The sequence below is a fragment of the Furipterus horrens genome, unplaced genomic scaffold (genome assembly GCF_987537825.1).
Source record: "Furipterus horrens unplaced genomic scaffold, mFurHor1.1.pri manual_scaffold_10, whole genome shotgun sequence".
Taxonomy (NCBI): domain Eukaryota; kingdom Metazoa; phylum Chordata; class Mammalia; order Chiroptera; family Furipteridae; genus Furipterus; species Furipterus horrens.
The window spans coordinates 43,389,979-43,401,906 of record NW_028327180.1 but is presented as its reverse complement, the minus strand read 5'-3'; the positions used below and the strand labels follow the sequence as shown (position 1 = coordinate 43,401,906).

The 11,928-nt window shown below is 49.1% G+C and overlaps 1 protein-coding gene and 1 long non-coding RNA gene across 2 annotated transcripts; one reads left to right on the top strand and one right to left on the bottom strand.

Moving 5' to 3' along the window:
- Window positions 1-550: 550 nt before the first annotated feature.
- Window positions 551-3,340, bottom strand: LOC149999889 (uncharacterized). The gene is made up of 2 exons (XR_016513583.1): window positions 2,666-3,340; window positions 551-851 (listed from the first exon to the last, which is right to left on the bottom strand). It is a non-coding gene; the product is annotated as an uncharacterized LOC149999889 (long non-coding RNA).
- ACP5 (acid phosphatase 5, tartrate resistant) lies at window positions 2,749-6,150 on the top strand. Its single transcript, XM_090289650.1, has 7 exons — window positions 2,749-2,935; window positions 3,027-3,118; window positions 3,983-4,072; window positions 4,310-4,570; window positions 4,770-4,897; window positions 5,019-5,364; window positions 5,751-6,150. The coding sequence occupies exons 4-7, from the start codon at window positions 4,310-4,312 to the stop codon at window positions 6,000-6,002; spliced, it is 987 nt and encodes a 328-aa protein (XP_090145776.1). The 5' UTR covers window positions 2,749-2,935; window positions 3,027-3,118; window positions 3,983-4,072; the 3' UTR covers window positions 6,003-6,150.
- Window positions 6,151-11,928: the final 5,778 nt, after the last annotated feature.

Here is an 11,928-nt window from a genome sequence, read left to right as displayed (position 1 = left end):
AAAGTTCTTGTCCCTTTGGAGATCGCTCTGGGGATGAGACAGACCAAAAATAAGATGTGTGTTTTGTCAGGTCGTGATAAGGGTGACAGAGAAAAATGAAGCTAGAGAGGGAGTCAGATTGGGGTGGTGTGCCTTTTAGATAAATTAAAGAAACTTGAATACAACAGGAAGGGAACCATAGGGCTGAGGTGAGCGGAATCTGGAGAAGGAAGAGGCTTATAGGCAAGTGGACCAGCAAGTGCCAAGACCCTGAGGTCAGAGCGTGCTCCTATTCCAGGAAGGCCAGAGAAGTGGTAAGAGCAAGGGGAGAGGGAGGAATGGGCAGGGTGCACAGGTGCCACAGGAGGAACTCAACCATGGGATTGACATTGCAGTTGGGAAGCAAGGCAGGATTGGAGGGGGAGGAAGGCTCTGAGCCAAATCCTGACCCACCCTCACAGAAAATCAGCAGAACAGGGTTCCCCTGGGCAGACAGAAGGAGACTAGCTTATCCAGTACCCTGGAGATGACCAGATTGATGTAGCCAAGAATCCACAAGTTTCGTTGCACATTCCGCACAAAATATGATTTATTTTAATCATGTGCGCATGCATTCGTACACTTTTTAATTTAAAAAATACAGAAGCCCTGGCCAGTGTGGCTCAGTTGGCTGGAGCATCTTCCTATAACCGGAGGGTTGTGGGTTCAATTCCCAGTCAGGGCACATATCCGGGTTGTGGGTTCGGTCCCCGGTCCAGACACATACAATCCCCAGTCCAAGCACCTATGATCCCCTGCCCAGGCATGTCGGGAAGCAGCCAATTGATGCTTCTTTCTTGAATTGATGTTTCTTTCTCTCCCTTCCTCTTTTTCTAAAAGCAATTAAAAAAAAATAGAAAATAAAAAATACCCTCGGGTGAAGATTAAAAATATTTTTTAAATATATAGAAAATGTGAACACTTTAGGATTTATAAAATGATATCACTAGTATCCCATTTTTCTGAAGATAAATGTAGGTATAGAAAAATCAACAGAAAAAAAAAATTAATGGATAGTTACTCTCCAGGCAGAGATTTTATGGGAGAGTGTAATTGTTTTCTTTGTGCTTTTCAGTATTTTCCAACTTCTCTATAAAGACCACATATTACAATAAAATGCTTAAAAAATATGGAAAGCATAGATTACCCCTAAATCAATCCTGTGCTGGCCACATGAAGAAGCAAATGTTAATATTTAGTCCTAATTGGTTCTGATCATTTCTTTTTTCATTTTTTGTGAAAGAAAACAGTCAGGATGAAGTTGAAGCCCCTTTCCCAGCCCACTTTGTCCCCGAGCCCCGATTCCATTCCCATTCCTATCTCCCCAAAAAGCAACCACTGCCCTGAATCTGGAGTGAGGTCTCTGTTTCCTGTATTTACATTTGACCACAGTCATGTTAAGAGGAAGTCTGTATGTATTTGTTCTGCTGGCAAAATAACCAACAGGGCTTTTAAAACAAAACTCCAAACAGTGCATAAATTATAAAATGGAAGAAGAACACTCCACCCAACCTCCAAAGAAAGGAGAGTAATTAATAATTAAAATATAAATTTCTCTGGTGTGTCAGCCCAGCCCCAGCAGAGTGGGTTTTCTTGTCTGTCCCGTATCAGCCAGTACTGGGCAAACAGTGGGTGCTCAATACATGTTGAAACATTTTTCAGTTTCTTGGATTGTACCCCTTTTCAAAGTAAACTGCTTTAACGTGGAATACTTTTGATTTACAGAAAAGTTGCAAAACATAGTACAAAGAGCTCCAATATGCTCCTCACTGTTTCCCTTATGGCTAACAGCTTCTAGAACCGTGATCCACCTGTAACTACCAAGAAATTACGTTTCTTAGCTGTGTTACAAATCACGAAACTCCAGGCTTTATTTAGGTCTCACCAGTTATTGCACCAACGCTCCCCTTCTGGCCCAGGACCCCACATTTCATTGTGTCCTCGTGTCTGCTGGGTCTCCCCAAGTCTGTGACAGCTCCCCAGACTTTTTCCTTTTTCATGGCTGGGACATTTTTGCAGAGCACCGAACAGGTCTTCTTTAGAACATCCCTCATTTTGGGTGTCTCTGGTATTTGCCCCTTTGCTGGAAGAAACTCACAGAAGTGAGATGCCCATCTCACTTCGTTATATCAGGGCCATGTGATATCAAGCAGACTTACTACTCTGATATTAGCCAGGACCATCTGGTTAAGTGGTGTCTGCCAGGTGTCTCCACTGTAAAGTTCCTATCTTTTGCTTTTCCATTCTTGATGCATTGGATGTGAGTCAGTAACTCTTTTGAGCCCAGTCCACACTCAAAAGGTGGCTGGAAGAATTGAGTTCTAGCTCCTGGAAGGGCGTTTCAACTTAACATGATTTGGAATTCTTTCTAAGGAAGATTTGACTCTTTGCCCTCACACCCATTTTAAAGTACAGAAGACTGAGGTTGAAGACAACAGACTTCCTCACTAGAGGGTGGCCCAGCCCAGGGTGAAGCTCCACCCAGAGCTGGATCAGGTCTGTGTCACGCCAAGTGTGAAAGCAGGTAGTGACTCCGAGCCTGCGACGGTGAAGGAGGAGGAAACTGGGTCCCCCAACCTCCGTCCGGGGCCCCCGTCGTTGCCCGGGGCCCCGTTGTTGCGTATGGGCCGCCCTCTGAAGTGCTTACCCCATTTTACAGATGAGCTGTCTGCACCTGGAGGCGTGGAGTGGCGCTGGGTGGCCCAGCAGGATTCTGGGGCGGAGCCAGCCGGGCCAGGTGGGGAGCGCTGGGCCCCAGAGGTCACCAGTGCTGGCCCAAGCCCGCGGGCAGGGCAGGTGGGCCACTGTCACCTGAAAGCGGGGCAACCTCCAACGGCGAGCGCCCCGCACTTCTGCAGCTCCTTCCCCCGGCGCCTGGCGTTGACCTTGACCCCGGGTCCCTCCCGCCAACCGGAAGGTGAGACCGGCCCTGCAGGTGTAGACATGTCGGCTGTCTCCCGTGGGAGGGGTCTCCTACTGGTCTCGTGACCCACTTCCTGTTTTACTAGGCTGCAGCGAGGGATAGCCCGCCAGTGCTGAGTGGCCCAAGCGTTAAATGTGGTGCCCCGACCCACCCCGGAAAAGGACCGTAGGGACCAGCGTGAGTGTGCAGGGCACTAATGAGGGGGGCAGCGGGAGGCCGGGAGGTGAGGGACAGGTCCCACAAACCACACGTGCAGGGCCTCTGGGCTCAGACGCCTGCCCACCTACCCTCAGAGGCTGGGGTCACTTGCCTAGCCTACAGGCAGCTGCTGAGGGTGTGAGGGTCAAAGTCAAAAGTCTGTGGTCACATGCCCAAGTCATCAGCTGCTTCCTGCCTGGGTTCCTCCTGCAGGAACGGGGGTTGGGAGGAGAAGAAGGTGTGGGCAGGACTTCCTGGAAAAGGGAGACCCTGCTGTTTGGGGGAGGAGGTTGACCCTGGGACACATACTTAGATGTTGTCAAATACACCGCACACACCATACACACAACTCACGTTGAGACACAACGCAGACACACACAGGACCCGGGCACAAAACTGGGACACCCAAGTCACCATCCCACACAGTTTCAGTTGAGAATTCAGGTGCACACCAGACACATGGGCCTTGCTGGCTCAGTGTACACATCTACAGGGACACAGCAGACAGGTGACTCAGGCAGGCACACTTGGCTACACAAAGAGAGCAGCTCAGACACACCCAAACACAGGCAGGCAAACGCGTCCTGGAGAACATGGACACACATGATGTGTCTGGCTGGGACATACACAGCTTGCACAGATAACGGCACCCCAACCCACAGCACAAGCAAGCTCCTGTAGACAGAAGCTGTGGGGGTACGCGGGGCTGCATGTGTGTGCCAGACCCCGACCCCAATCTCTCAGCCAGGGCTGGGGAATTCCAAGGCTCACATGACCCAAGGGGCGGGCTACAGTCCCCGGAGAAACTGCATCATCCTCACTAATGATCCATTTCCGTCCCAGAGAATAAAGGCTCAGTGACCTTGCCAGTTCTGCCCTGTAACTCACCTGCCTCTTGGAGTGCCCAGCTGACTGGCTCGTGCCTCCGCCAGGGTAAGTGCTGGGTTCGGGTGAGGGAGGACAGAATGGGCCTGCATGGCACCCTCCCTGGCCTCTGGCTAGACCCAACCCACCCACTCACCCTCCTGGCCAACTTTGCCCTGAAGCCCTGGGAACTAGGGCACCCCTGGGGGTTTCCTGCTGGGCCAGAGCAGGGCAAATGGGTGTCTCAAGAGCCTCCTGCCCACACCTCAGCCCCAGGCCTCCAGCCACTTGTCTCTCCCCTCCCAGATGGACACAAGGACAGTGCTACTCTTCCTGCAAGCCTCACTGGTGCTCCTCCTGGTTGATGGCGCTGCCCCCGTCCTGCGCTTTGTGGCTGTGGGTGACTGGGGAGGAGTCCCCAATGCCCCATTCTATACAGCCCGGGAAACAGCCAATGCCAAGGAGATTGCCAGGACGGCGAAGATCCTGGGCACAGACTTCATCCTGTCTCTGGGGGACAATTTCTACTTCACAGGTGTGCAGGACGCCGATGACAAGAGGTTCCAGGTGTGTGCCCCTGGAGTAGGGGTGGGGGACATGTAGAGAAGCCACTCAATCTTTTGACTTTGAAGAAGGCAGAGGGAAGCTGACACTTGTGGGGATCTAGAGCAATCAGCATCTCTCTTGTTCCCGGCTCCTGACTTGCTGGGAGCATTGAAGTGGCTGCTTGACCCTGTAGTGGGGGTGCCCTTTCTGTCTGCCACAGGAGACCTTTGAGGATGTGTTCTCTGACCCCTCCCTCCGCAGCGTGCCCTGGTACGTGCTGGCTGGCAACCATGACCATCTGGGCAATGTCTCAGCACAAATTGCCTACTCCAGGATCTCCAAGCGCTGGTGAGCCTGCTGCTCCCCTCCCGTCTCCCAAGCCTCATGGACAGAGGGGCCCACTAGCCTGAGCCAACCCTGGGACCTCTCTGCCCAACATGTGTGCTCACCATCTGTATCCCCTCCACAGGAACTTCCCCAGCCCTTACTACCGCCTGCATTTCAAGATCCCACAGTCCAATGTGACCATGGCCATCTTCATGCTGGACACAGTGACACTGTGTGGTAACTCTGATGACTTCCTCAGCCAGCAGCCACAGAGGCCCCGTGACCCTAAGATGGCCCGTACGCAGCTGTCCTGGCTCAAGAAGCAGCTGGCGGTGGCCAAGGAGGACTATGTGCTGGTGGCTGGCCACTACCCGGTGTGGTCCATTGCAGAGCACGGGCCCACTCACTGCCTGGTTCATCGACTGCTGCCACTGCTGGCCACATACAAGGTCACTGCCTACCTGTGTGGCCATGACCACAACCTGCAGGTGAGGGGCCTTGCAGGTGGGGTGAGGTGGGGAGCCAGGTGAGAAGTCCCAACCCAGTTGATGTGCCACATGGCACACTGGAATCCTCCTGCTGTTTAGGGGTCTCCCAAATGTCACTCCCTATCAAACTTCATGCTCTTTAACCAGAAAAACAACCGAAGTTCCCTAAAAGCCATCATAATAGCTACCAGTTGCCAATAACTTACTCAGTGCAGACTTATGAATTAGGATTAATACACTCCTACAGGTGGGGAAACTGAGGCCCAAAGAGGGTTTATGTTCCCTGCCCAAGGTGACTCGAGACCCTCGCCTCAAGACCACAAAGCCCGTGGTTGACCTCACTGAGGGGCAGGGGGCTCCACTGACCCTGAGTCCTCCATCCACAGTACCTTCAGGATGAGAACGGCATCGGTTACGTACTGAGTGGGGCTGGGAACTTCATGGACCCCTCAAAGAGGCACTTTCGCAAGGTTCCCAGTGGCTACCTGCGCTTCCACTATGGGGTTGAGAACTCACTGGGCGGCTTCGCCTATGTGGAGGTCAGCCCCAAGGAGATGAGCATCACTTACATCGAGGCCTCTGGCAAGTCCCTCTTCAAGACCAGGCTGCCACGGCGAGCCAGGCTTGAGCGCTTGTGAGGGGCTGAGGCAGAGGCGCTTCCCTGCCAGTGGGCCAGTGGGCCCCGCTGAGTGTGGTCCTGCTGAGCAAGGAGGAAAACCACACATGCTCTAGAACCTGACATCCTTCTGTCATTGCCAAACATTCAATAAAAGAATAGACGCAAGACTGCAGGTGTGTCCTGAGTGTCCCTTTTCCTCTCCTCTCTGGTGAGTTGCATCACCTGGATTCTAGAGTGTCTGGCTCCCCACCTTGCTGACCTGCACCTCCATCTCTTAACCTCCCATCCACAACCAACAGGCCCCATACAGTGACGCGACTTTAGGTAAAGACCAAACAGAAAAAAAGGTACAACACATAAGCCTTCCTCTCCTAGCCCACCTCCCTAGGGACAGCCACCACCATCATTTTCTTTCCTTCCACAACTGATGCCTCCATCATAAAAGCATCCTCCTTTTTTAAAAAAATTATTTATTGTTTTTCTATTACAGTTGTCCTACTTTTTCCCCCATTGCTCCCCCTCCACCCTGCCCACTCCTCCCACAGTCAATCCCCACCCCATTGTCCATGTCCATGGGTCATTCATACTAGTTCCTTGACTAGACCCTTCCCTTAGTTACCCCCCTTCTCCACTCCCCGACCCCCCACCCTGGTAACTGTTAGCCTGCTCCTTGTTTACATGCCTCTGGTTCAGTTTTGCTCGTTTGTGTTGTTCATTAGTTTCCTGTATTAGGTGATATCACATGGTATTTGTCTTTCATTGCCTGACTTATTTTGCCAAGAATAATTCTAGTCCCAACCATGCTGTCTCAAATGGGAGGGGTTCCTTAAAACATCCCTTCTTTATACAAAGAAACACAACATCCACACGGTTCTGCACGTGTTTAACCACAACTCTTCTTTCTACTTAAACCACAAATCAACTGTTCATAATAGAACACTCATTTTGTTAATTTCAACATGGAATTGTTAACATGATTATATGGCTTGGGGTGAAATCTCTCACTCCTTCCCTGTCTCTCTTCTCTTCCCTTAATAAGAAATAACTTTATAAATGATTTTTTTCCTTCCAGGATTTCTCTATGCAAATAAAAGCAAACATGAATGGCTTTTTTCTCTCTTCTCACTGATCCACACCTTGCTTTTTTCTTTTTCAAACCAACTTTTACGTGTAATTGACACATTTAAAGCATACAGTTCCATAAGTTTTGACAAAGATACACATTCACAAACCCTTAGCACAGTTAAGACATAAGCATGTCCCACACACGCAAAAGTGCTCTCTGCACTTTCCTGTTCCTGCCTTTTATACCTGGAGATCTGCCCAACCAGCTCCTCGTGGCTTCTGGCTCATCTGCAGCTACAGAGGCCCCACCATGTGCCTACCTAACCAGACATTTCCTAAGGGTTGCCAGGATTGCTTCCAATAATTTTGCTATATTCAAGCAATGCTGCTAACAACTATCCTGTCTATATCCTACGTGGGCAGATATGTTTGTAGGATAAACAAGAGCAGGACTACCGTTCTTTTTAACAGCCACAGAACTTCCACCTATGTCTCTGTCTCCTTGCTGGGGCCTGTTGAAATCTCCAGTCTTTCCCTTTGACCAACATAGCTCCAGTGGGCATTCCTGGACCCATGCTTTTGTACATCTGTGCAAGTATGTATGTAGGAAAACTTCCAGAAGTGGAATTATTTCAGGGCCTCTTTCTTACAATGAATGCTGAAAGTAGAATGTGCACCCTGATCTGAGGCTGCAGAGAAGCCCAGTTCCCCTTCTGGGGAGAGTTGAGTAACAGCCGTCCACAACAGTAGGTGAGTCACAGAAACCTCTCCCTTGGCCTGCCCTCAACTGCCACTTCAGCTGCTAGCCCAGCTGAGTGAAATGAAATTGCCTGGACAAAAATGTAGCTGAGGTTACTTATGGGGAGAGGAACTTGGTGAAGGGGCACCTTCCATTTGCTACTTTAGAGACATCCATAGTTACAAGGTACATGTGTTACTGCTAAAATTAAGCAAAGCTATCTTACACAAAGACCAGCCCTTAGTTCCTCCCAAGTGCTGTTTATCTGGCTGACATCACTACCAGCCAAGCTCTATACAAAAAAACAAAAACAAACAAATAAAAAAACCAATCAACATCACTTCTAATTCTAAACCACAAGGGAAGGGCCATAATCAATCTTGTTTCTCAAAGGACATTACAGAAACTGAACAAATTAATTTCTCAAGGTCATGTCCAGGAAGTGGCAGACTCTCAATCTTAACCACGACAGTCAAAGCAGCTCCCAGCCACCCTGCCTCTTCCTACTGACTCAGAGGTTCTGAGAGGAAGGGGTCTGAATCAGAAGTCAGCCCAATGTCTCCATTGGCAGGGTCCAAAGCATGGAATCAGTCCAATGTCCCAGTTCACAGGACCCAGAGCTTGGAAAGGAGAAGTGACACATCAAAGTTGTCACTGGGGATGAGTGGCAGGGATGGGGCTGGCCCTCGCCTCCACAAGGACCAAGCACTTCTACCAATTGCCAAGGACCAAGGCCTGTGCTCGACAGCTGGGGACACAGGAACACAAAACAACAATAAGGCAGGGCAGACATTCACCTTCAGAGAGCTTCTATATGGCTCAGGGAACAATGTCATCCAGCACACAGCCATTGTTAGAAAGATGCCTTCTAAACTGACAGTTACTCAAGGCCAGTCACAGGGACTCATCTCTTCTCACTTCCCAAGCAAGCACATCTGATTCAATCTTCACAGATATTATAATCATGTCACCACTCTACACTTCACACCAAGTGCTGGAATGGGCACCATTACCCTCAAGCAGCAAGCAGATTGTCCCTGGGAGAGCCATGCCACACCCACCTTCTCACCAGCTTCCAAGGCCAAAAATTATAAATAAGAAGGTGAGAGACCTGCATGACCCTGGCTCCAGAAAGACGTCCAGAGGGGATCCAGAAAAAAAAACCCTCAAGAACACGCCAGAGAGACTTCCGGTCAAGTGGAGGCATATATAGACATGCTGCATCTCCCTCCACAACTAAGAAGGAATACAACTACCTCAAAACTAGAGAAAACCAGAAGTTCCAGAAAATCAAACTGCATAGAAGTCCAACAAACAAAGATATAAAGAAGAAATACTCATCCAGACAGGTAGGAGGGGCGGAGCCGGGGCAGACAGGACGCGGGCTGGTGGTGGCAGCAGCATCAGGCCAGCAGAAAGCACAGTTACACCTGGGGAACGTTCCCAGCTCCTCACCAGAACGTGTAGCTCACTGTCCCAGCACCAGGGAAAATCAAGCCTCATTGCTTCTGACTGTGCAGACCAGTGGGTGTTGGGGCGGAGACAGAAACTGCCAATCTCTCAGCAGAGTCCGCTTGTTTAAAGGGCCCCCACAGTCCTGGAACATCCGCAGACCCATCCACTCTGGGAATGACGGCCAGGGCAACAGCTAGAGAGGAACCAGTCCCATACAGAAGTGGGAGAAGTGCCTGGAAAAGGGACGAGTGCCGGGCAGGTGGCATTGTTCCCTCTCAGACCCCTCCCCACAAACAGCGCCACAACGTAGTGAAACATATCGCCCTGTACTGACGAATCCCTAAGGCTCTGCCCCTTACAACGTAACAGGAGCGACAGCTCTACCGGAGACACAGAGGCAAACACACACAGGAGACTTCCAGCCAAGATGAAGGCCTAGACTGACACGCTCCGTCTCCCTCCACAACTAAGAAGGACTACAACTACTGCAAAACCAGAAATAACAAGAAATTCCAGAAAATAAATGGAAGTCCAAGTTATGAAGTTATAAAAAACTGATGCTCGTCCAGACGGGTAGGAGGAGTGAAGCCGCGGCGGAGAGGTCAAGCTGTGCTGGCAGTGGCAGCAGCAGTGATGGCGGCGGGACAGTGGTAAGCACAGACACCTGTATTTAAGGGGAGGTGAGAAGCGCCTGGGGAGCACCCCGGGCTGCAGACCAGACCCGTCAGCTTGCAATTACAATGCTGGGGAAGGCAGACCCCCATTGCCTTGGACTGTGAGGCCCGGGTTGGGTGAGGATGGAGAGGAGGCTCCCGGTCTCTCAGTGGAGAGTGAATGGCAGGAATCCATCTTGGACCCCCAGCCCCATAGAAAATGCTACAGCGTGGTGAGAAGGGTCACCCGGTAGTGACGAGTGCACATGGCTCTGCCCCCTATAGCGTAGGAGGTGTGACAGCCCTGCCCAGGAAGCAAAGGTAAACACAAAACTGTCAGGATAGCACAGATCATGATAGAGATCTCAATCACGCAGCTGACCAGACAGCAAATATCTAATCTAATGAAGCAGCAGATAGGAAATCTTTCTGAGGCACAGTTCAGAGCTGTGATTATAAGAATGCTTACAGACCTAATAGCAGATCTTAAATGAGAGAGGGAAGAAATGAAGGCTAGTCTGGCTGAAATGAACAAAAACACATACGAAACTAGTGGTGAGGGAAAGAAAATCAGGGATCAAATCAACAAATCGGAACATAGGGAAGGAACAAACAGTCAACCAGTGCAGAAAGAGGAAACAAAAAGTGAGGAAAATGAGGAGAAGCTCAGAAACCTATGGGAAAGCTATAAGCGGGCCAACATCCAAATCATAGGTTTGCCAGAAGGTGAAGAAGAAGAACTAGAAATTGAAAAATTATGTGAAAAAATAATGAAGCAGAACTTCCCTAACTTGGGGAAGGAAATAGACTTACAGATCCAGGAAGCACAGAGAGTTCCAAAAAAACTGGACCCAGGGAGAACCACACCCAGACGCATTATAATCAAAATGTCCAAAATTAAAGATAAAGAGAGAATCTTAAAAGCAGTAAGAGAGAAGAGAATTACATACAAAGGGGTCCCAATAAGACTATCAGCTGATTTCTCAAAAGAAACTCTGCAGGCAAGAAGGGACTGGCAAGAAATATTCAAAGGAATGAAAAGCAAAAACCTACAGCCACGATTACTCTATCCAGCGAAGCTGTCATTCAGGATAGAAGGGCAGAGAAAGTGCTTCCAGGACAAACTAAAACTGAAGGACTTCATCAGATCCAAACCACTCTTATATGAAATGTTAAAGGGACTTGTTTAGGAGAAAGAGGATCAAAACTATGAACATTAAAATGAAAACTGTATCACAACAACCAACAACAGAAGCTAGGGAATTGAAACAAAGGCAAACTAAGTAGGCAACGAGAGTGGAAAAAGAATTATAGGTATGGGGAACATATTGGGGGGAGGTCAGTGGGGAGGGGGAAGCGGGGAAAGGGAGGGAGATGGTACAGGAATTAAGCATAGTAGGAGGGAGTGGAGTAGATAGGAAGATGTTGAGAACTATATGCATCACCAATGGGTATGGACTAAGCAGAGGGGGGGACAACTGGAGGGAGGGGGATCACTGGGTGGAGGGGAACAAAGGGAAAAGAAATTGGAACAACTGTAACAGCATAATCAATAAAGCATATTTTTTTAAAAGTCATAAAAAAAAAAAAAACCACGCCAGAATGTGATGTAGGTTGAAGGTGGTATTGCAACTTCACAGAAAAGGCATATAATTTTCCTTGTTGATTTGCCCAGAGGAAGACAGAGCCTGAACCCTATTTCCAACCATATACAAGAATAAATTCCAGAGAGATCACATATTTTAGTGTAAAAATATGACAGAATAGAAGATGAAAATGAGTATCCCCACAAAGATCTGAATGAGATGGTTCATAGGAGTTCTATTCATTATTGTCCCCAAACTGGAAACAACCCAAATGTCCATCAATAGTTGAAAGGATAAATAAGATGGTATATCCTCTTAATGGAATACAACTCAACAATAGAAAAGAACAAACTACTAAAAGACAAAACATGGACTTGAAGGTAGTAAGCTGAGTAAAAGAAGCCAAACTCAAAGGGCTACACATTGTATTATTCTGTTTATGTGACT